The sequence below is a fragment of the Argiope bruennichi genome, chromosome 1 (assembly GCF_947563725.1).
Source record: "Argiope bruennichi chromosome 1, qqArgBrue1.1, whole genome shotgun sequence".
In the NCBI taxonomy this organism is placed as follows: domain Eukaryota; kingdom Metazoa; phylum Arthropoda; class Arachnida; order Araneae; family Araneidae; genus Argiope; species Argiope bruennichi.
The window spans coordinates 94,820,808-94,843,959 of NC_079151.1; the positions used below are offsets into that span (position 1 = coordinate 94,820,808).

The window sequence follows — 23,152 nt, forward strand, 5'->3', positions numbered from 1 at the left end:
AAGACTAATCTATATTGCTTACTGCTTCAGGAAAAATTTAGCAAAAGAGATTTACCTTACTTAAATGATTATTATTGGTACTATTTGCAGATCCGATAATATTCTTGTCTTAATGCATTGAGAAAAATTACTATGCACAATAGGATAAAATTAAAAAAAAAAAAGGCTTGATGTTTATTTGCACTCATTAATACATATAAAATAAAAGTAATGCATAGAATGAAAAAAAATTTAAAAGAAAATAAAGTATTTAATAATATAGGAGATGTAAAAGATTTCTATTGTATTGCTTCTGAACTAATTTTCTCCAATGGACTTTACAATTCTTTTATAGCCAATGATTACGAGACCAAAATTAATTACTGAACTTAATTTCATACTAATTTTCAGTTTTAGAAATTATTTTCCTCTAATTCTTGAAATTATTCTTTTAATTCTGTCAGTTGCCAGTTTATTCCATCTCTTCCCCTTCATCCATGTTCTTAAAAGTATTATGGTTAAAAATTGAAATTCATATGTACACTAATGGCTTGCTACTGCCTGTTGTTCTGAGAAAGCTTATTCAAAGAATTTGATACAAGTTTTATCAACAAATTTTGAGGCAATCAAAATTGCCAGTATAAATTTATTATGTTTATGCCAATGGACTATAAATCATATTATTCATTTGGTTAATTTTCAAAACAGTTATATTAACTTTTTGTGCTTTAAAAAAATGATATTCATTCTGTGTATATGTAACCATTAGAAAATACTTGAGTAGAAACAATTTAATGGATGCCTCGTCGTTGTAAATCTGCAATTTATAAATTTAGTTTCCCTAAATCAAATTACAGTAAATTTGAGTTATGAAGCCTCAAAACTTTGTATTGTAAAAAGAAAAAAAGGCATATTAACTATAATTGTTTTACTTTTATGAAAATCTTATTTAAATAATTGTAACAAATTTGAAATTTTTTAAAAAAATATTTATTTAATTTTTATATATCACCAAATATATACAGAAATGGTAATACTTATTAAATGTGAAGAAATTATAAAAACCAAAATAATGCAAATTGTTCATCTATTTTGAAAATCAATTTAAAGTGTTGTTTTTTTTTTCCCGTAAGAATGTTAATTTTTATTATGTGATATATTTACAAATATAGACCAGATATAAATATATTTTCTAACATTTCCAAGTGAATTTCATATAAATAATGTTTAATGGTAGTGAAAAAAAATTTTCATTATTTAGATATTATAGTTTTTAATGTTTTCTAATTTATTCTGTTCATATTTATATGTTTGTAGTGATACTGTATTAGATATCTTATTAAGTAATTATAGATTATTTTTAATAATAAAAATATTCCAATATTTGTAGGTTGAATTAAGTAAAACAATAATTGCTTCAGTTGAAGTTTTGAATGAAGATAAGCAAAGAATACCTGCATCTGCATTCAGTCTGATGAACCTCCAAGCTGTTTCTGCTTCAAATATCATATCTATCAAGTAATTTTTTTAAATATATTTAGTCATTCATTTTTGAAAAAAAATTGCTAAACTTTAATTTACCTTAATTTATTTTTTTTTTGTCTTATTCTGAAACATTTTTTTATTGATTTCTGTTTAATGGTTTTCATTTTAATATATTCCCTAAAAAGGACTATTTTAAACAGAAAAGTGTTTTTTTTTTTTTTTTTTCCAAAACATTTTTTTAATCTTTTTAAAACTTAATATTTTATAAATAAAATCTCTTAACAAAACTGATAAATAAAAGCACAGGACAGACTTATATATGCATTGTTTGACTTTGCATTCAAGGAAATGCCCAGGCAATAAGAAAAATCACATTTCTTTGTAAATATAACCATTAATCATTTATATCGGATTTAAGAAATAATAATGATTCAGCAGATAACAAAAATTGAAAAGATTTCATGAAAGAGGAAGAGAAATATTGTTTCCTTTTAAATGATTGTGAGTTATTTATATTATTTATTTTCAGCTTACTATCTAAGCCTGAACCTCATCAATACCAAGCATCTTATGTAATCAAAGGTCTTACACTTGGGCATACCAGTTTCAAGATAGTTACCAAAGCTGATATATTTAAAGGTGTACAGTATTCCAGTGACACTCTACCTATACAGGTTGGTGTATTTTCTTATACATTTACTCAAATTTTAATATGAAATACTGTTACTGACAATATTAAAATAGAAATTATTTTAAAATGAAATGTTTCATTTTGTCTAGGTTTTCCCTCCTTTGGATTTGAATCCTGACCACATAGTTTTAACTTCTGGAGCAACATTCCAAGTGAGTGTTATTTATCATTTATTGTATGAAACTATTTTTTAAAATAAAGTAAAATTAAGGCTCAACTGATTATTATTTATTTTATTTTTTTCCTTCTAAACGTAGGTTTTGTGCACTGGTGGACCTCAACCTTTGTCAAACATTGAATATGTTATAGATGATAAAGATGTTGCTGTAGTATCTGCTTGTGGTACAGTTGAGGCAAAGAAAGTTGGAAAAACTACTTTGACAGCAAAAGCTGTTGGATTAGATAAGAAAGGAAACACTGTTGTATTTTCAGAGGTAAATGTGATTACAATGGAATTTTTGAATTTCAGTATATTGAAAATTTTTATATATCAAACTTTTTCTGTGATCTTGAATTTTCAAGATAAGTTTCTCTATACCAAATAATAATTCTATATGTGAAATGAAAATTTTCAATGAAAAAAATTATACATATAACTGTAACAACAGCAGCCATTGATTTTATTTATAAAAAATATATTTTTTAAAAAGGGGAAAAAAATGATTTTATCATTTTGTACCACAGAGAAAATTTTCGGATTAGATATCATTAAAATTTTAGAAAGTAAATATGGCTCAGCCCCATATATCAAAAATATCTGTATTTCAATAATCGGAATTTCCAATTTTCTATAAGGAACTAGTTTCTGTGTATTGAATAAAAAATTTTTTATATCAAATAAAAAATTTTACAAAAAAAGTTTTATATATATAGTGTAGTCTAAAAAAGTGATAATTAATTTTGTTTATGAGAAAGAATATAAATGAAATCAGAAGGGACGGGTGGTATCCTGCCAGTTTTTAGCGCATTAGAAATTCTTTCAAGACCAGAGGTTATTTACAAAAAAAATCTTGCTAGTTAGTTGTATATTATGCTTAGCTCCTGCCTTATGAATCTCTTTCAAAATATAGAGTAATATTTTTATTTTAAACTCAATTAACTTTAGATTTATAACAGTGAGATAACTTAGATACCTGCATGGAAATCTAAAAATGGAAGACATTTATTTTTATAAATTCTATCAAATCAAATTAAAAATGTGATAAAATATACCCATTTGAAATTTCAGATTTAGTAGCAGCAATTTTAAAACATTTAAAAATATTTTGGAGATCAAATAAATCTTTAAAATTTGATAAAGTGCCAAGTTTGATGCATGAAAATGATAAAAGCACATGCTTTTGACTGAACTGTTTATTAAGAATGCAAAAACTGAATATATATTTTAAATGATTGAAAAAATAAACCTTTATTTATTTTTATGTATTAATTTTTATTTAGTAATCATAGCTCATATGATTATATTTGAATATTTTTATTAATTATAAATATTAGTTTATGAAATAAATTTAAAAACAAGTTCATTCTATCAAAATAAATTTATTTTTATCACCATTGTGATGTTTGGTGTATTTAGTTTATTATTTTGCTAAGAGTTAAATATTTTTAGTATAGTTTTTTAAAAATTTATAAACAAGATAATCCTTGTGCTATATTTTCATTTATCAAATTTGAATTTTATAAATGAAATTCTTAAAATATTTGAAATAAAAGATTATATCTCAAAATCTATGGGATGAAATTTAATGACTATGTCTTGAATAGAAAATCTTAATTAGTATTATTACGATGGAATAAAGATTTATAAACCTGGATCTTGGCTATTATATTGCATAATGAAGAATCTATTTCACAAATTTTATGCATTGCATAATTTATCTACGTAGCTTTACCTTCTGACAAAATTATGTGCTAAAACCTTTTATATCTTTTCAGGATAGAGCTATTGTGAGTTGTGTATCTTTACAAGAGGTCAAAATCCATGCACCTTTATCTAGAATGGTTGTTGGAACAGAGGTATTTTAATCTCATTTTTCTTTATAAGAAATTTTGACTGTGCAAAATTAAATAAAGATTTGTTAGACTACAAAATGCATGAAAAGTTGTTTTCAATTTAGGGCTTTAAAAGTGATCTCAATAAATTAATTCTTTGAAAGATATAATGTATCTACAATTTTTAAACTCTTTTTAATAAATATTTGGACATTTAATAATAAACATAAATATTTGCCATAAATATATATTTAATGTTGCTAGTTGAAAATTTTTCCAAAACAAAAATCAACCATATATATAATGCACTCACATAAGATCAACCTTTTGCTAAGGTGCATTGTCTATCAAAGTAAGGTGCATTATCTATATTCTATTCTAAAATCAAGATGTTGGTCTAGAATATTTTCTAATTTAATAGAAGTATTTTTATATAATATATATAAAAATAAATAATATAATACATGTTAGATTATACATTTTTTAATACATATAAATATAAACTATATAGATCATTAATTATCTTCTTAATGTGAAATATTTTACTTGTATTGAATGTTTAACTTGTAAATATGTGTGACATGTTATTTATTAAACTTCCATATTATATGTAATTATTATTTATTAGAAAGTGAGCCCATCTAGATAAGCAGTTATCTTGTTAATATCTGAGATATGATTTTCACGAATTCATTAATCAGATATGTAGTAAAAAGTGCTTAAGTGTAGGCAAATTGCTTAAAAAAATTATATATATGTATATATATATATCTGTGGTGCATTTTAAATATAAATATATAATAACATAAAAAGTTTTTTTTTCCATTACAGTGGGATATTCTGTATTTATAATGTATATAAAGTCTCAAATCAAAAGTAATAGCTAAAATTGTTTTAAGACAAATAGCGATCATGACGCTGGCTTGGGATATAAAAAGCTAAATTTCATAAAATAATGAATTTTTTCAAACATATACACTGATAAGTAAAATGTTTGGTCAATAAATTGAAAAAATTTATATTAAAAATATTGTAGAATTATTACTTATAAGAAAAATTGGTCACAAGATTGATGAAATTTTATTTCGAAAATGCAGAAAACCACATTTACATGAAATGCCAAATAAGTAATAAAAATAGTGATGGAAGAAAATAGTTACCATAACTTATAACTGTAATGAAATTATTATAAATCAGTAGAACTGAGGTTGTTAAGCATTGCTGCAGTCCAACCTAAATAAATATAAATAAGATTATTGTTAATTGCAACTTTTAACTGCAATCTAATAACACTCTTACCAACTGGGGAGTTCTTCAACCATCTTTTCAATCCAGCATTAAAAAAAGAGTAAATAAAAATGAACTTTATGCTCTTTTAATTATTTATTATTTATACTCTCATTTATTTTTTGTAATCTTAAAAAGAAAGAAGCCAAAAAAGAAATTGGCTAGATGCTACATTACAGAATTTAGATGATTCTGTTAGCTTAAAGAACATTACTTAAATGATATGAAATTTTAAAAAAACAATTGAAATTATCTTTTTATTTTTAGAAGCTTTCTTTATATTTTTAAGGAAATTAGTTCCATAATTTTTAATTTAATTCTAACTCATGTGTTTTATACTTCAATTATTTTTACAAAAAAAAAAAAAACATTCATTCAATACAATTTTTTTTAATTTATCTTTTTTATTCAATACAATTTTTTTAATTTATCTTTTTTTGTTAAAATTAGTTCACTATATAATACATTGTTTTTCCTATTTCTATTGATGGTAGCACCTTTTTCTTCCCCATATATTTTAATAGATGCCTCTTTATGTTATGGGTCATTCTGAGTTGGAAAGTCCCTTTGCATTTGGAACTGCTTTCCCTTCTGCGAAATTTAAATGGTCCATCAGCAATGATAAAGTAGTTTCTTTAAACAACTTGTATTCTTCTGTGAGTATTTTTTTTCATACATTTTTGTAACTATGGTAATGATTCTTTTGGTGGTGGAAGGGGGGAGCTGCTAAACCAATAAAAACTATTGCTGTTATATAGTAAAATAAGCATCTTAAAGCTGTAATTATTGTAATTTTTCTTTTTACCTGCATTTATTTACAATAGTTTATTTTAAAGAAATATACAGTAATATTGATACATAACTCGCATAAAGATTATCTGAAATTAATTTTTTTTTCAATTATCTTAAATTTGTTTTCTTAAAAAATATATTCATATAAATAAATTTACTTGAATGAATATTCATGAAATCACTAAATTGCTGCTAACTTTAAAAAAATATATATTCTTTTCTTTGACTTTTTATTAATAAAAAAAATGTTTTGAATGATTATATTTCATTGAGAGTTGGGTTCTATTTGCTTATTTATTGCTATTTATTTTATGAATAGGTTGGTTTACAAGAATCCTCTGAAAATAATTTCAGAGTTATTTTGAGAGCTCTTCAAGATGGTCTTGCAACTGTTCATTTGGATGTCACTCTTCCTTCTTACTCATTTTTAGGTATACCTCAAGTGCTATCTGCTGAAATTCAGATTCAGGTATGGATATATTTTTTCTGGTCTGTCTCTTATTTTTCATAGTTGTAAAAAATTCACTAATGAATACATTCTTTATATTTAAATTGATTTTATTCTTGCTATAGGTATTTAAACGGCTTAGATTAACAAATCCTGAAGTCGAAGATGGAATGATAATTATGTCGCCTAATTCACAACTGAAATTAAAAAACAATAGGTATGCTTATAATAAGAATTATATATGTATCAGATTCTTAAGCAAAGGAGCTTTGATGTAGTTTATGTATTTTCAAAGCAAATACAAAAGGCCATTCATATTCTACTCTTTTTTTTAATTAGGGCTGGAGTTGCTAAAGTTACATACAAAATTTTGCCATCTAGTGTTAATAAGATTAACCAAGTGCCTGCTGTAAACATTGATGAAAGTAGTACTCTTATTGCCACCTCCAAACTTGGTTCAGCCATCCTGCAAGTTACTGCTGTCGAAGAATTTGGAGTTGTTCAAGATTTATCTGTGATAGTGAAAGTAAGTATCGTGTTTAACCATGAATTTGAGTAATATGTCATGTTGTGGAATCTATGCATTTATTCTCAAATTTTTGATAGTTGCCATTACTTTATCCTAGAAATATCTATATTATGGATTTGATTGTTAAAATTAAATAAAATGTCCAAACATAGAAGACAAAAATAGATTTAAATACAAATATTTAACATTTATACTATATATATATAATATATGTGACATTTGAATAAATCAGGATATAATTTTAACACATAGGCCCTATTTTTTTTTTCAAGGATTATCTAAATTCAGAGATTTTTATAAGATATTGTAGATATAAAGACAATGAAGTAAAAGTTAATAGGGAGAAGATAGGCTATAAAAAAATTGCTACTGTTATTAAGTTTCATTAAAAACTCGCTCTGTTTTCATTTCTGTCTTAAATTGCCTTCTGCATTTTTATTTGTTTAAAATATTCTTAATACTCAGTCTGATCTGTTGCTGAGAATTGAAGATCCATCTTCAAAGTGTGCCAGCTGTGTTCAGAATTTTTGCAAATTCCTGTATATCCTAGTATTGTTTGATTTTATCCAAAATCCTACTTTTTAAATGAAGATTCTGCTGTCCTGCCATTTTAAATAATGAGTTAAACAAACATGTTAATTTGTTTCATTTTACTATTTAGTAAATATTATTTGTATTGTAATCTGTATTATTTGTCTACTGTTTAGTAAATATTATTTAGTCTTCTTTTATTTGAATAAAGCACTTGAGTTTGTTGCATGATTGATTTTATTTAATTTTTAAATGAGTAGCATGCACTTTTTTTTTTTTTTTTTTTCCTTTGACAAAGTATGATGACTATATAATTGCAATATTTACATACCATATATAATTTCACTTCTACAATAATCCTAAGAATACTGAACTCTGAAAATTATACGAACAACTTACTATTTTTCTTAATTATTTTAGCAAAATAGGATTAGTTTCCTCATACTATTACTTAAAAAATTAACAATGAAATAGCATTTTTAAAATAATTAAAAAAATAATTCTTGTAGAATGGATGTTGCCTGATTGAATAATTATTTTCTCTAATGTATTCTAGCTCTTGTACAAATAAATCTTGTACTTTTTTCTTTATTTATTAGGCTTTTGATACAATATTAAATAAATTGATAAAAGCTTACTACATTTTAAGCAATGATTTTTTTTTTTTTTTTTTTTTTTTTAAGTTTGAGGTTAAAATTGTGCACATACATATTTCAAAGTAAGCCAATATTTTTATATAAGAATAAGACAAGAAATTTGTGCGCATTAAAAGAAAAATTGTTTTGTGATGGGTTTTTTTCACCCTTTCTCTATATTTGCATTATGAAATCTATCATTCTGTTTTAGAAGAAATCTATATTCTTGTTTGCATAATAGAGCATTGGTATAGAGACAAAGTATTCTTTCAGAATAATAATTGAGCAACTCTTAATTCATCTTTTATATAGTAATTTTCTGAGAAATGGTGCTAAAATTAACATTATTTCTGAGAATAGTATAGGTATTTTTATTTTCTGAATTTTACCTATATGATTTTTTTTTAAATCCACTATTTCAAACAGGTTGAAGAAACAGCATATTTGATGTTGAAGCCATTTGGAAAAATAATGACTCGTGACTGGCCTTTGACTGTTCTGCCAGTTGGTTTTACTGTTCCATTCATTGTAACTTATCATAATAATATTGGTCAAGTATTTGATGCTGTCCGATCACAGATTCAGTATCGTGCAAGCAGGTTAGATAGTTTATTTCAACATGAAAAATACTTTAGTTAAATGTTAAAATATCTTATTCTTTTTGTTAATTCACTGCTTTTTACCATGTACAATGATTTTTTTAAATTGTTTTATTCTTTGTTTCTAGTTTCTCTTGGTTTTCAGCTATATGTAATATTTTTTTTAAGTTATTTTCTTTCTTAAGACTGCTACATTAAAAATGAAATTTTTCTGCAAGCATTATTTTAAATTGTTAAATTCTAATTTGGAATTGGATAATTTATCTTCATTTTCATTCTAATGAAATTACATAGTTATTATTATTGTAATTTTTATCTGTGAGACTTGCATTTTACCATTATTTTTAAATTTTTTGTTTTGTTTTAATTCTTTCTTATTGGTATATGCATTATAATATACATCCAATCAAATTTTGTTAATTTTATAGGCCAAATTCTGCTCGAGTTTCTTTCACTTCATTGAACAATACTTTGAGTGTGCAAGTTGTGAAACCTGGTTTTACAGTTTTGAAGGTAAAAGAAAATATACCATTCTGATATTCTGTGAATTTTGTTTGATTATTGATGATTTTGTGGAACTAATTGGTATTTTTTAAGGTATGGGATGTTGATTCCTCTATTCCTCCTGATTATATTCAAATAGTCACTGGTACAGCTATTGATCCTGCTGATATTGAACTTACTGTTGGTGATGTGATTTGCTTTGGAAGTCCTTTAGTTACTCAGGAAGGTATATTATATACATTATTAGAAGTAGACAAATACATTTAATGTCGATGTTATTAAACAGCATTAAAATATTTAATAAAAATACAATTTATTCCAAAATTGATATATTTTGCATTATTCTGGATTATTTATGTTAAATTTTGATATCTTAATTCATTTTTATTTTAATAGGACATAGTGGAACTTGGTCAAGTTCTAAGGGTGTATTAGCTATTCATCCAGTGTCTGGTGGAGCTGTAGCTTTAAACCCTGGCCAAGCAAAAGTCATCTATTCTTTACTAAATGGATTCAGTACATCTACACAAGTAATTTTTATATACTTTTTTTTTTTATCATGCTTTGTGGTTTGCAAGATGAAATTATGTAATTGATTCTATTTCCTTATGTACACAAGATCTAAAATTTTGTTCATTTGTATCTTCTCTATCATGATATGCTACTTTAATATTTTAATAATTTATTTAGTTTATTTGTTAAATAAATTTGATTTCATGCGATTACATAATTAAAGTTCATGTGGTTGTCAAAAAATAGAAATTAATCAAAATGAAAAAATTCTTCTTTTTAATGTATAGTTACTAGTTATTTGAAATGCCGTATTAAATTTTTCTCTCTTAATATTTATTCTATGTGATTCTAAAATGTTATGTATGAGCTAAAGCATTGCTTATGATTTTCTTAATATTTTGTTGCATTTATTTTATAATTGTTTGTCAGTAGTTTGATGACTAAATAATTAATGATGGAACTGAATTGAATTTTCGTATTCAGCATGGAATTTCTTAATTGGCAAGCAAAGAATATTGTTCTTCTAAAATATTCATGTACAAAAAAAATATTTTATGAAATGCTAAAAAATTTATATATATAATATTATTTATCCTAATTTTAACTCTGAATAAAAAAATTTTTATACCACATTTTGTTCATTTTCTGCACAAGTGATTAAATTCTAAATAATACCCCACCCCCTAAATTTTATTTATTTATTTAGAGGCCGGGGCATAACTCTAAAAAAAAGTACTTTTTGCTAAGAAGTGTTTTAGAAGATTAAATGGTGTCTGTCTCATATTATAGTAATCAAAAGTTTGAACTCATTGGTTGTATTCTATTTTTTAAATTTAAAAAGCAGGTTTATTTTTTGATCAGTAATAGGTCAGAAGTCCTTTTTTTAAGCACCTTAAGTATTTTTATATAAGCGGCATATGATTTTTGTATGTATTTATTAAGGATATTTTTTTTAAGTGATGTGCTAAAAAAAATAAACAATTATCAGATAAGATAGTATCCTAGGACAATTATGTATGACCTCAGTTATCTAGATGGGCAAATAGAGTCTTTTTTATGTTTATTTATAATATGTGCATAATTTTATTTTTTACAGGTAACTATAAAAGATGCAGTTTACATATCTATTGAACCCGGAAATGTGAATCAAATTAGCAACTTACCAAGAACAAAGCCATACAAAATATATCTGGTAGTGCAAAGTAATGAGACTCATAAAATGAACAACATTATAGGTAAATAAAAATATTTCATTAATATAATACCAATAACAATGTTGTTTTGTTTTCTTTTTTCGAAAAAACTTGTCTTCGATTTATTCTTCAGTTTTTGATTATCTTAAGTGTTTTTATTTTATTATTATTTCTTTCTTCATTAAGATTTTTTCTATTAAAATTCATATTTGCAGAAAAAAAATAATTATGAATTTTATTTTTAATCTCTGATTGTTGCCATTTATGATTTTTTTGTAAACTTTTAACGTAAATGTAGTATATTTTTAAGTTTGAGTAATTTTATGCAGTTTAATTTATATGCTTCTGAAAAAAAAATGCACAGACAAAATTACTTTTAAAAATAACATTTTAAACATTTTTTGTAAAATAAAAAATTTCGGACACTGCTACTTTTAAGACTTTATTTTATTGTATCTGCAATTTTTTGTATTGATATTCCAGTGCTTTTTATTAATACAATTTTATGTAGTTAAATTTTTGCATGAAATTAATCGGATTCTTTCTATTTAATAAAACTATGAAATGCTTTTCAGGTAAAAATTGTTCTCATGCGACTGAAAATTCAATGCCATTGCCTTTGGTTCCATCACCTTTTTCCTGCGAGTTGAATTTTCTCAGTTCTTCTGCAGATATAAGTGCAAATGATCTTTTCTATTCCTCCAGTGGTTTTGATATTGAAAAAGGTATGTTTAATTATTTATCTAAATTACTTATTGAAGTTACTAAGTTTTGTGAAATTATTTATGAACATTTTTGTTATATTCATATCTACAATTATATACTTCTTTTTAGGAATGTACTATTGTGGCATTGAGCCTGTTGGGAAAATTCCAATTAGTGAAGCCAGTACATTAGAAGGACAGTTATCACTAACTGTTCATTTGCTATCTACTGGGCAGACAGCATCACTTTCTCAACAACTGTTGTTGTCCTTTTTGCCAGCATTCCATGTGCAACAAGATGAATTAGTGTTGTCTGACATACAAAATACTAATCATATAATTATATCAGCAACACCTGCTGTTCAGAGATGTCTTTTGGTAAGTTTTAGCATTAAATATTTTATTTCAGAAATTTTGTACTTTTTTTTTTTTTTTTAGCTTTATCAATGTCTGCTCAAATTATATTCATACGGTAAACTTAAAATGATATAAAGTTAAAGTAGCATTAAATTGATAGTAGGCTAAACTCAAACAAATTGTCATTTAAGTCAAACTAAAACTCAAATGACAATTTGTTTGAGTTTAGATAGTATGTTTTTATAAAGGAGCTGTAGACTTTATTTAAAAATATTTCCATTCACTAACATTGTATCTGTAACAATGATTAGAATGTTAATACCAAAAACGTCTCTTTTATTGTTAGAATATGTTTTTATCTTGTTTTTATCCTTTATTTTGATTGATTTACTATATCATCTGTTCTATGTAAGGGTACTGGGAAAAAGAATTATCAATTAATTTGAAATTGGATGGTTTAGCAGTTTAAATTGATATATGTGTACCCAATCACACATTTGATATACATTATTTATTCTTTTTGCATAAAACTTCTAAACTTTAAGTGATAATTTGTTTTAAAAAATGATGTATTAAATTTATTTTGAATCCTACTATAATTGCCTAGTATCATTTTTTTAAAGAATTTATCTGACTTAAATGAAATGCTGGTGGAATTTCAAAATTATGTTCATTTTGGGCTAAAAATAGCTCCTAAATGGTTTTACTAATTGGTTTTTGTCATGGCTCATTGCTAAGATTTTTTTTTTTTTTTTTTTTAATTTACCATTTTCACTCTCTAATTAGTCAATTACACTTATATCACCATTGCAATCTGTCTATAGTATTTGGGTTTCATGGTGTGAGAACTCCTAGGTTCAAGCTTTAATTTCCTCTTCAAGATGATCACCAAATATAATTGAGAAAAAAGTGAATCTTGTGATTCAAAATTTTATCAAATATAAATCATTCTGAAAACCAAAAATGTACAAATACATTCATTATATTTGAAGTGATTCATGTCTATAGCTTTATGCCTCTGACCTGATTCTCTTTCTATATTTGTACAGTTTTTTTTTTTTAAATAAAAATTGCATTTTTAATATTTTTTACAGGTTGTCCCAAGTGATTCAACAGTTTTAAGAGTGAAATCTCCTGCCCTGCATCCTGTTTTTCCAGCATCAGTTACTTTCCCAGTTGAATTGCATGATGTCAACTACTTATTGAAAGGTGATTTGTCACCACTTTATATTGAAATCAGCTGTCCTATTACCAAGCAACAAGTAAAGATACCTGTAAAAGTAAAAAGGTTGGATGTGTCTCTTGATGGAAGTAAGTTTATTTATCTGCAATTTATATTTTTTTAAAGATTTCTAAATTTTAAATATATAAAATAAATCATTATAAAGCAGATTTTAAACAGCTTGCAAAATATAAGAAAAGTTTTTTTTTTTTTTCTGTTTTATAGTCAAAATTAATGTACTTTCTTTCAGTTGAATTCATGATCAAATAGTTTCGTAAAAAATAATCGTTTTTCAGATATTTTAACGTTAAAATTACTGTCTGTGTTTGAATTCTACTTTTAAGCTTAAAGTGTGTGAGAAAGAAGAAAGGAGAGGGTTTTGATTTTATTTAAATTAATTTATTTTTTATTGAATCATAAAATATTACCTATAAATGTATTTCATAAGATTTAATAAGGTCCTTTATTAAATCTTGTGAAATATATTAATAGGTAATATTTTGATTAAATATTCTTAGTAACTATTTTATTTTAATGAGGATTTTAAATGCCTTTTTAGTTAGTGAAAAAGGTTTTATTATTTTGTTGATATATTATTAAATTAGATCCTTTTTAATTTTAAATGTGTTTCATTAAAATACAGAGACTAATTAAAATTATTCAGATTTTTCTTATTATTAAAAAGTTTTATTTCTTCATAAATTCGTCTGATTTCTTTGCAGACTGCCAAATTATTTTGATATTACTTTTTTTGGCGTTTTGCTTTTTTATATTTTTTATTAAGAAAGAATATAATCAAGCTTAAAAATTAATCTATGACACTTAAAGTTATTATTATTACCCAATTTACTATGGAAGAATTATTGGATTATTGGTTGAGAATAAATTTTTTATTTCATCTTTGTTCAAGCAATTCTGATTCTGAATTTTTTTTTTCTTTCTCTCCCTCCTCCCATCAGGTGCATTTTGTCAACCTCTTCCACTACCACCTCCTGCATCAGAAATTTATTATGATTTGTATTTGATGATGAAAGTTGCTGCAGCACTGTTATGCATTATTATTGTGTTTTACTGTAAGTATTGTTTAAATTCCCAATTTTAGTTTATTCTCAGTTGGTTTGTAATCTGCTTTTTTAAAAAAATCTTCCAACTTTTTTTTTCCCCCTCTTTTTTTGATAATATTGTAGTTATTCGGTGGATAACATCTGCTAGAAGAGGAATGGTAACTTCTCAACCAGTCTTTTTAAATAGTTCCACAGCTAGCAGCAATGGCTCTCAAAGTTTTTCACCAGGTAAATATAGTTTTTAAAAAAGTTTTTGACTGATTTTTTTACTATGAAATTTAGTTTTTCCTCATACATCAGAGAATTTTGTAAACTTCTGCTGGGATATGAAATAAAGAAACAAGTACGAATAATATATGTGAAATGAAGTCTGTCAGTTATTTCATTCCTTTTAATATTAAATATAAGTTTGACATTATCACCATGAAGATTAAGTCATTTGATATATCTGTGGGCATTTTCTTCTGTGTTTTCTTTGTAGAAAATTAGGGCCAACATTTTGGGAGTGGTCTTTGTGGCATTTTAGAAGTTTTTTGCTGGTGCAGAAAGTTTTCTCTACTGGCTTTCACAAAAAGTGAAAGTCACTTAATGTCAGATCTGAACTGTATACACTTTCCACTTAAATTACAAGGAACTGTTGGGTACTGCATTTGGAGGTTGAAAAACAAATATCTCATATTCATTATGTTTGACTGAGTTCAAAATGTAATTTTTTTTAAATATTATATTATTATTTGAAATGTTCTAAAATTATTTGTATACATTTCATTATTTGATAATTTCTAATTATTGCATTGTGGAAATAGTATTCGGTATTTTATTCTTGATATAGAAAATATAATTTATCTTAATTTTTGAATAATCTTCATTGTTGCTGTTCTTAATATGTTAAAGGGATATTTTGCATTTTCAGGTCATAGGCCATTTACATCAAGTCCATTCAGACGAAGTTATTCTCCATCGGAGTTTTCAGAATTTGAAAACCTTTCTCAACCAATGAGACTTTGCCATTTAGAAACATCACCTAAGTCACTTCAACGCAGACGTGCCGATAATATATTTAGGTGAAAATAAGTTGTATTTATAATTCATATTTCAAGACTGATAGCAAATGTACTCTTGAAATACTTGCTTTATTTTATCAATTCATTCATCTTATTTTTTTTGCATACAATACAGTATGGTACATTTTTTGTGAAATCTGATACTAGCCAGTGAGTTTTTATTCATCATTGTGCATACAACCATTGAAAAACAGTTTAAATGCAATGTGTGTGAATGGGGGTTAGTGTTCTTTCTGTGATAAATAAATGTGTCATATGATTGTCAATAACAGAATATTCAATCATAAATCATTAAAAAATTACATAAGAGAATACAAGCCAAGGATCATTGTTATTTAGTTAAGAATTTGTAAATATATTCTTTTAGTCATGTTTTGTTTCATTAAATTAAATGCAGAGTAAAATGCGGTTAGTCCCACAGATAAATTTCATTGGTCCTTTAGTTCGTATTTTTGTAAAATAAAATGTGTTCATTTTTGTCAGTTCAGTTCTTTCTTTTTTTTCTTTCTGTGTCATTTTGATTTTTATTTGTCCATAATACTGGTATATTTTTCTGGCATAATAGTGGTATTTTATGTTATAATTATAACCATATACTGGTCATAATTTCTTAGCCATTTTCTGTTTTGTTTAGCTTCAATTTATTTGCTTGGGCCAGTACAATACAAAATTGTAACATTAGGATTTTACTGTGTGCTGCCGTTCTAAGTTTTTATACCTTTTTTAATATTATCTGAAAGGATTTATTTATATTAAAATTCAGCTTAATAAGTCAGGCTTTTGTTTTAACTTCTGCATGGGTAGGTGTATGTTCATTTTAAATTTTATTTTGTATTAAAAATACAAAATAATGGAATTTTCAAAAAAGTTCAATAGAAATATACATGAAATCAGTGGGTTTTTTTTAATTGTCCAATTCTTTTGTTATTTAATCAATATGTTCCCTCATCTTAAAATTTTTTAAGAAATATGTCTACCTTGTTCAACTGTTTTGATTTTACTTGTTCTAAACTATTTTGGTATTGTTTTTGCAGCCATAGTAGTAGTTCTTCGGTTTAACTGCATGCCATTGGCAAACTTTAAGTTGAAAAAAGTTACCTATCACTGGCAAATAGGTCAACAGATTAATATGCCATCTTTGGCGATTTTTCAGTTGGGCAGTTAGTTGCTGAAATGCATTTAATACAAAAATAGCTTAATACTTCTTCAATTAAAGTCTTTTATGTAACAAAAGAAAGTATGTTCTATTTGATTGATATTAATTTACATTTACCCTGGTTTCAAGTTTTTAAGTATTCAAATTTCTGAAATTCAGGTGTGTTGGTTACACTGCCGTTTTCATAAACTTTTCATTCTTTTTTAAAATGTTTACAGCATTTTCATATTATTGTAATCGTGTTATTGAAGAATTGTAAATACAATTTTTGATAAATAGAAATTCATAATAAATTTTTGTAAGTTTCAATGTGTTTATTTATTTGCATTTTCTATAAGATATATATAGAGAGAGAGTGAGTTTGACATAATTTACCAACTGTTCAAAGTGATAAAAGAATAAATATGGATAACAAGGCACTATGGCATTCTATCTGTCCATTACCATTTGCAAGTTATGGCAGATAAAGAGATTATACTGGAAATCGGGAGACATTCTAATTTAAAAAATGTCTTACTGTTCTGCATGTAAAATAAGCACATATTTAGAAATAGCTGGAAAATTCCTCTAAGATGGCATCATTTTCATCTGGATGTTTGGATTTAAATCCAAGCTACAAGCACTAACACCTTCGGGAAATATAGAAACGAATTATCATCAAAGAATTGAATACTTCTAAAGCAAATAACCATTTTAATTACCATTCATTAAATTTACCAAAAACTTCTCCATTCTATCAGTTTTTGAATAAGCATGCGATAAACTAAATCAGTGTTTTATTTCAGGAGAAATTTAGTCTTATTTTCAATACGTCACTGATATAAATCTACACTCTTCAAAATAAACATTTGTTGAAATGTCCACGAATGAAAAGATAGTGTGTAAATGGAATTAATGGAAATCCGCAGTATCTAATCTTACAGATATGAAGATGTTTCTCTGTTTGTTTTCATTGTGTTTAATAACTTAATTTGTATAACTTATTAAAAATGCTATTTTTCTTATTTGGCCTTAAATTTATTATCTTGCATGTAACTGAAACAGCAGGCTTATGTTGGATAGAAAATTAAAATCAGGCCAATTTCAGTGATGTATTGAAAACGAAGCAGGATTTTCTCCAGAACTAGAACATTGATATGATTTATCGTAGCTTCATTTGAAAGCTAATGTAATGTATGCATTTTGGTGACGTTTGTGCACCATACCTAGTTATGACCATATTTTAGTAAACAGTTTAATGAATTCTATGTAATTTATTGGGCTGATATAATTTCAATAAACAATGTTGAGTAGAAAGAAGAAATAAAATCTGGCAATGACAAGTGGCCTATGCATATACATAAGGAATCTGAAAAGAATAATTTAAATTTCTTTATTTGAATATTTTTTGTTGTTTAACCCATAGATCGGGATTTAATAGCACGTTTTGCAATCACATTTTTTTTTTTTTTTTTTAATAAATGCAATTACAGGTTTCATTTTTGTTTACCATAAAAAAAACAAAAACAATTTAAACTGCCAAAGGGATCAAATGTTCCCCACACCGTTTAGCAAAAATCTTTGTCTCTGTAGCTGATGAATCATTTGAGTCAAAATTCGACACATGTCTGGTGCTTGCTTTATATTACGAATCACAAACGTTGTATATTGAGTTACAGCATGTGAAGTCTAGTGGGGAGAAAGAACTCTTTCTTGTGTGCTTGTTGTAACCTACGAGGCTTTCCTGCCTTCCTTTCCACTTCTGTCCTCGAGACACATTCAGAGGTTGCATGTTTCTATAAGGAAAGCTGAAAAGAAGGTGCTATACTTAAGTGTATAAGAAAATCGTGATAAGATTTTCCAATTTCCTTTATTAAATACACTAAAACAAACAAAAAAGTTATTGTGCATTATATTGTAAAAAGTGTTTTATCTAAAAAAAAGTTTCCCTTTTTTTTTACAGTTTGTTATGTTCACTTACCCGTCATTAGAAGTTTATTTTTATATCGGGTGATTAAAATTTGAACTACTCTGATTTTTATGTATTCTAATTCAGTGTATAAAGAAATAAAGTACTTCCAGTTGTGATTAAAAAACAAAAGATGTATGAAAGAGCAATAAGATCATATAAATTTTAGGCTGCAGTTAATTTGATTCATACATTTGAAATGAACGTAATTACAACATAACATTTGTTAATCATGCCACGAAGATTATATATTTAAAGCAATAGTATTTAAAAGGAAAAGATTCATTAAATAGTTATGGATTTTTTTATTAGAAATTAGCAGAAAAGGAAATGGATATTTTGCAAGAAATGATCATGTTATTAGACTGTAGCTAAAACTGAACCTATAAATATTTTTATCCATCCTTTCCCAAGAATAAAATAATAGTAATAAAATTCTAATCCATCGGAGTACCAGAAGTAGTTGAATTCATTGATTTGATTAAGAATTAATAACAAATCGCAAGTTTAAGAACCTGCACTTTGAAACTTGCTTTGTACAATATTTTTATTTCACATATGATGAAAGAAATATTTTATTTTCCCCATTCCAAACTGTGATTTAAATTGACTTCAAAATTTCAATCCAGTCTCACTGCTTAGTAGTCTGATGGATCTTCTGAAATCCCCGTATCAGCTCTTTGAATCAAATAATATAAAACCTGAAATCCTCTGAAAAATTTGATTCCAGAAAAAAGATTATCAACTAGTTTCTCGATATAATCGAACTTATAAATCTGAGAAATACATTATAATTTTAAATCCAGTTAATATAAAATCTTCTATTATCGAGTGCATTTTGTTCCAATAAACTATTTAAATACACACACATATATGTAATCATAATTTTGTAGATGTGTGACCGAAAAGAAGAAACTATTGAAAATTTTAACTTCGATTTATTTCAACGCGGGAGCGATAAATTGACATCTGTCTGCATAGCGATACAATAAAGGGTGGTCAGCCGACTGGGAATTGTCAGGAAATTCCTAGAGATCGGGAAAAATCAGGGAAATTTGTTATGAAACCGGATTTCTTTTGTTTTATAAACCGGTAGTTTTTCGCCGAAAGTTTGTTTGCTTTTTTTCAGAACGTCAAGTTATTGACATAATTAGCGAAAATGGTTTTGCGTACTATAGAAAATTCCAATATATATTGTTACGAACCTATAATATTGCTACCCGGCACGAATAGAGTCATCGCAAGAAAGACCGTTGTACGATCGGTCCTGTACGTGCTGAGATCAATGAACTTAGAGCTTGGCGACAGATTTGGCGGCTTGGCGATAAGTTTGGCGACTAAATGGATAGTACCGGAAAGTTCGAGAACTTTCAAGATCCATCCACTAACAACTGAGATGCAGCCAGGTACGCCCTGATTGGTCAGAAGATTCTAGCCCCGCCTCCCGGACCTATAAAAGACGGGCACTCAGAAGCTACGAGGTTGTTTTGGGAGGGACAGAATGTCTGAAGATGATGAACCATCCAAGCGGATATGCTTGGATGAACAAGAAATGCAGATTGAAGCTGACGATGAATCAGACATATGTAACATCTGCTTTCAAAAAGAAAGGGCAGCCAGCTGCCTCAAAATCCAAGAAATGAATTTGATACACAAGGAGAACAAACGTGCAGTCTACGACTCCTTCAAGCTCCATTCACCTGAGACCGAACAGGACTGCATCACCCTCACCAGAGAATCCATTGACATAAAGAGGGAAATGGAGCACTTGAAGGGTGAGTTGAGAAAACTTAGTGTTTTTGAGTGTAGCAAGCCGGGAGTGTGCAAACTATCCCCAATAGAAAAACCCAACTCCCCCACCCCAAAAGAAAATGAATTTCAAATCGTGCCGAAACGAAAGGCAGCGAGGAAAAATAATGAGATAGCTACCCCAAGCAGTAGCATCCCGACCCAAAATAAATTTGAAAGCCTAGATAAGATCAAAGAAATCGAACCGCCCGTAACTGAAAGCGTCCCCCCCCATTATGCTTAAATTCACCCCAGATTACCACAGGGTCTTAGAAAAGTTGCATTCAAGCTGCAAGATCAGACTCTAAATTAGGAAATGGCTTTATCAGGGTTTTCCCTGAAGATAAAAACGAGCACATAAAAATCCAGGAGTGCTGTAAAAGAAACCAGTTTGAATACTACATAATACAGCCGAGAGCCGAAAGGCCGGTGAAAGTAGTAATTAAAGGGTTGCATATCGAGCAAATCGAAGAGGACCTAAAGGAACACCTGGTTGAAAAGGGGTTCTCTGTTGAGAAAGTCACCAGACTAACCCAGGCAAAAACCCGCCGCCCCCTCCCCCTCTACCTAGTTGAGCTGAGGAGAACCAAAAATGTGCAGGATATATACAAAATTGAACATATCAGGTACCTCAGAGTCACTGTTGAGGAGTACAGGGGTAGGAACACCGTAGCTCAATGCTACAAATGCAATTATTTTGGCCACAGAGCCTCCAACTGCCAAATGAACCCTAGATGTTTAAAATGCAACGGTAAACACAACACTAGGGAGTGCCTGATCAAGGAAAAAGTTGAAAACCCTGTCTGCATAAATTGCAAAAAACCAGGGCATATCGCATCCTTTAGGGGTTGCGAGGCCTTCCCAAAAATAGTTAATAAAAATAATAACCCAGAAAATATCACTAGTCACCCTTTTAGGCAGAATCAGGCGTTAATACAGCCTAACAAAAGTTTCGCCCAACTATTTAACGGCAACAGAGCCCAACAGATGGCGCCACAGAAATTAACTGCAACCGCAGAAATAAATACAAACAAACCAGAGACCATAAACAAAGACGAAATAACCAGCAGCTTCACTGCTATAATTGAAATTTATAAGGAGGTTAAGGAAATAATTAAGCATGTCCCTGAAATTTTAACTATAGCCAAGGAACTCAAACAAGCCGTGAAAATAGAGGACAAATTACAAATAATTTTCAGGACCGTATTACAAGCCATAGAGAAGGGTAATGATTAACATTCACCCGTGACGCCCTAAAAACTGTGTACTGGAACACAAACGGGATAAAAGGCAAAATTAACGAGCTGAAACTGTTCATTAATAAGCATAGCCCCGATCTCATTTTATTACAAGAAACCCACCTGAGACCCGGACAAAAAATCCACATTGCAAATTATTCAGGATATTACCAGTATAGGGTAAATCAGGACGACCACAGAGCGAGCGGAGGAACGGCAATTTTAGTGAAAAATATCATACCCCATTATCAAGTAAACCCTCTAACTCTGCATCATGTTGAAGCGACATTAGTTGCTATTACCCCCAGAAATAGTGATCCAATAACTTTCATCTCAACCTACGTCCCCCCAAGTGCCGACCACAACTTATTCATTTTCGATATCGAAAACCTACTACAAATCAGCCCAAACCCCATCATCTGCGGTGATTTTAACGCGCACCATATCTCCTGGAATTGTACCCAAAATAACCCCAAAGGAACTGCCCTCAGGAATTTCATCGATAGTGCAGGGCTTGAAGTCCTGGCGCCTAGCGAACCAACCCGTTATGGACCAAATTCCGCGTCAACAATAGACCTCACCATAATTAAAGATTTCCTCTTCCCATATTACATCCAATCCCTACCTGAAATGAGTTCCGACCATAATCCGATAGCCCTCACCTTCTATTTTAATTATTCAATACCCGAAACTAACTCAAAAACGAGAGTAAATTGGAAAAATTTTGTTAATGATCTCAGGAAGTCGCACTTTCAAGTAAACAACCTTAATCACCCAGAAGGAATAAACAAACTTGCCGAGGAAATCGAAAACGCAATAGTGACCAGCAAAAATATTAACTCCCTCCCCATTAAAAATAACCAGCCTTACATAAACCCCCAATTAAAAAATTTAAATGCAGAAAGGAACAAAATAAGGAAATTGTACCAACTAAATAGATCCCCCGCGACGAAAGCAGAGCTAAATAGACTCAACAAGCTAATAAATAAATTAGACAATGATCTGAAAACCAGGGAGCTATCCGAAAAGTTAGCCAGACTGAACAATGAGAACGGTGAGCTGTGGGCCTTTGTGAGACCCTTCAAGAAGAGAAAACACCACATTCCGACCCTTAATGGTCCGGCTAGTATTGCACAAACCGACCTCGAAAAAGCAAACTGCCTAGCGAACAGCTTGGAGACCCAATTTAATCTAAACAATTTAAGCCATGAGGGAACCGAAATCGAGGTCGAAGAAACTTTAAGTCACTACCGCGACACCCAGATGGCGCCACTGAAACAAACATGCCCCGTATCTGAACTCCCGTTACCATCTGAAATAATTGAAAACATCCAAAAACTTAATGTAAACAAAGCCCCCAGAATTGATAACATCTCCAATAAAATTATTAAGAAACTACCACTAAACATTATCATGATTTTTACCCTGTTAAT

General features: G+C 28.0%; 1 protein-coding gene across 1 annotated transcript in view; it reads left to right on the top strand.

Annotated features, from left to right (window-relative positions):
* The window catches only part of LOC129970820 (nuclear pore membrane glycoprotein 210-like), a 42,042-nt gene extending 25,061 nt beyond the window's left edge, over positions 1-16,981 (top strand). Inside the window, exons 26-45 of the mRNA XM_056084491.1 lie at positions 1,370-1,497; positions 1,994-2,138; positions 2,245-2,307; positions 2,413-2,589; positions 4,091-4,171; positions 5,959-6,090; positions 6,546-6,695; positions 6,800-6,891; positions 7,014-7,200; positions 8,796-8,968; positions 9,397-9,481; positions 9,566-9,698; positions 9,869-10,002; positions 11,082-11,220; positions 11,754-11,903; positions 12,013-12,260; positions 13,334-13,550; positions 14,421-14,534; positions 14,649-14,753; positions 15,439-16,981. Of these exons, the coding sequence (XP_055940466.1) occupies positions 1,370-1,497; positions 1,994-2,138; positions 2,245-2,307; positions 2,413-2,589; positions 4,091-4,171; positions 5,959-6,090; positions 6,546-6,695; positions 6,800-6,891; positions 7,014-7,200; positions 8,796-8,968; positions 9,397-9,481; positions 9,566-9,698; positions 9,869-10,002; positions 11,082-11,220; positions 11,754-11,903; positions 12,013-12,260; positions 13,334-13,550; positions 14,421-14,534; positions 14,649-14,753; positions 15,439-15,593 (2,808 nt within the window). The 3' untranslated portion in view covers positions 15,594-16,981. The remainder of the gene's footprint in view (positions 1-1,369; positions 1,498-1,993; positions 2,139-2,244; positions 2,308-2,412; positions 2,590-4,090; positions 4,172-5,958; positions 6,091-6,545; positions 6,696-6,799; positions 6,892-7,013; positions 7,201-8,795; positions 8,969-9,396; positions 9,482-9,565; positions 9,699-9,868; positions 10,003-11,081; positions 11,221-11,753; positions 11,904-12,012; positions 12,261-13,333; positions 13,551-14,420; positions 14,535-14,648; positions 14,754-15,438) is intronic.
* Positions 16,982-23,152: the final 6,171 nt, after the last annotated feature.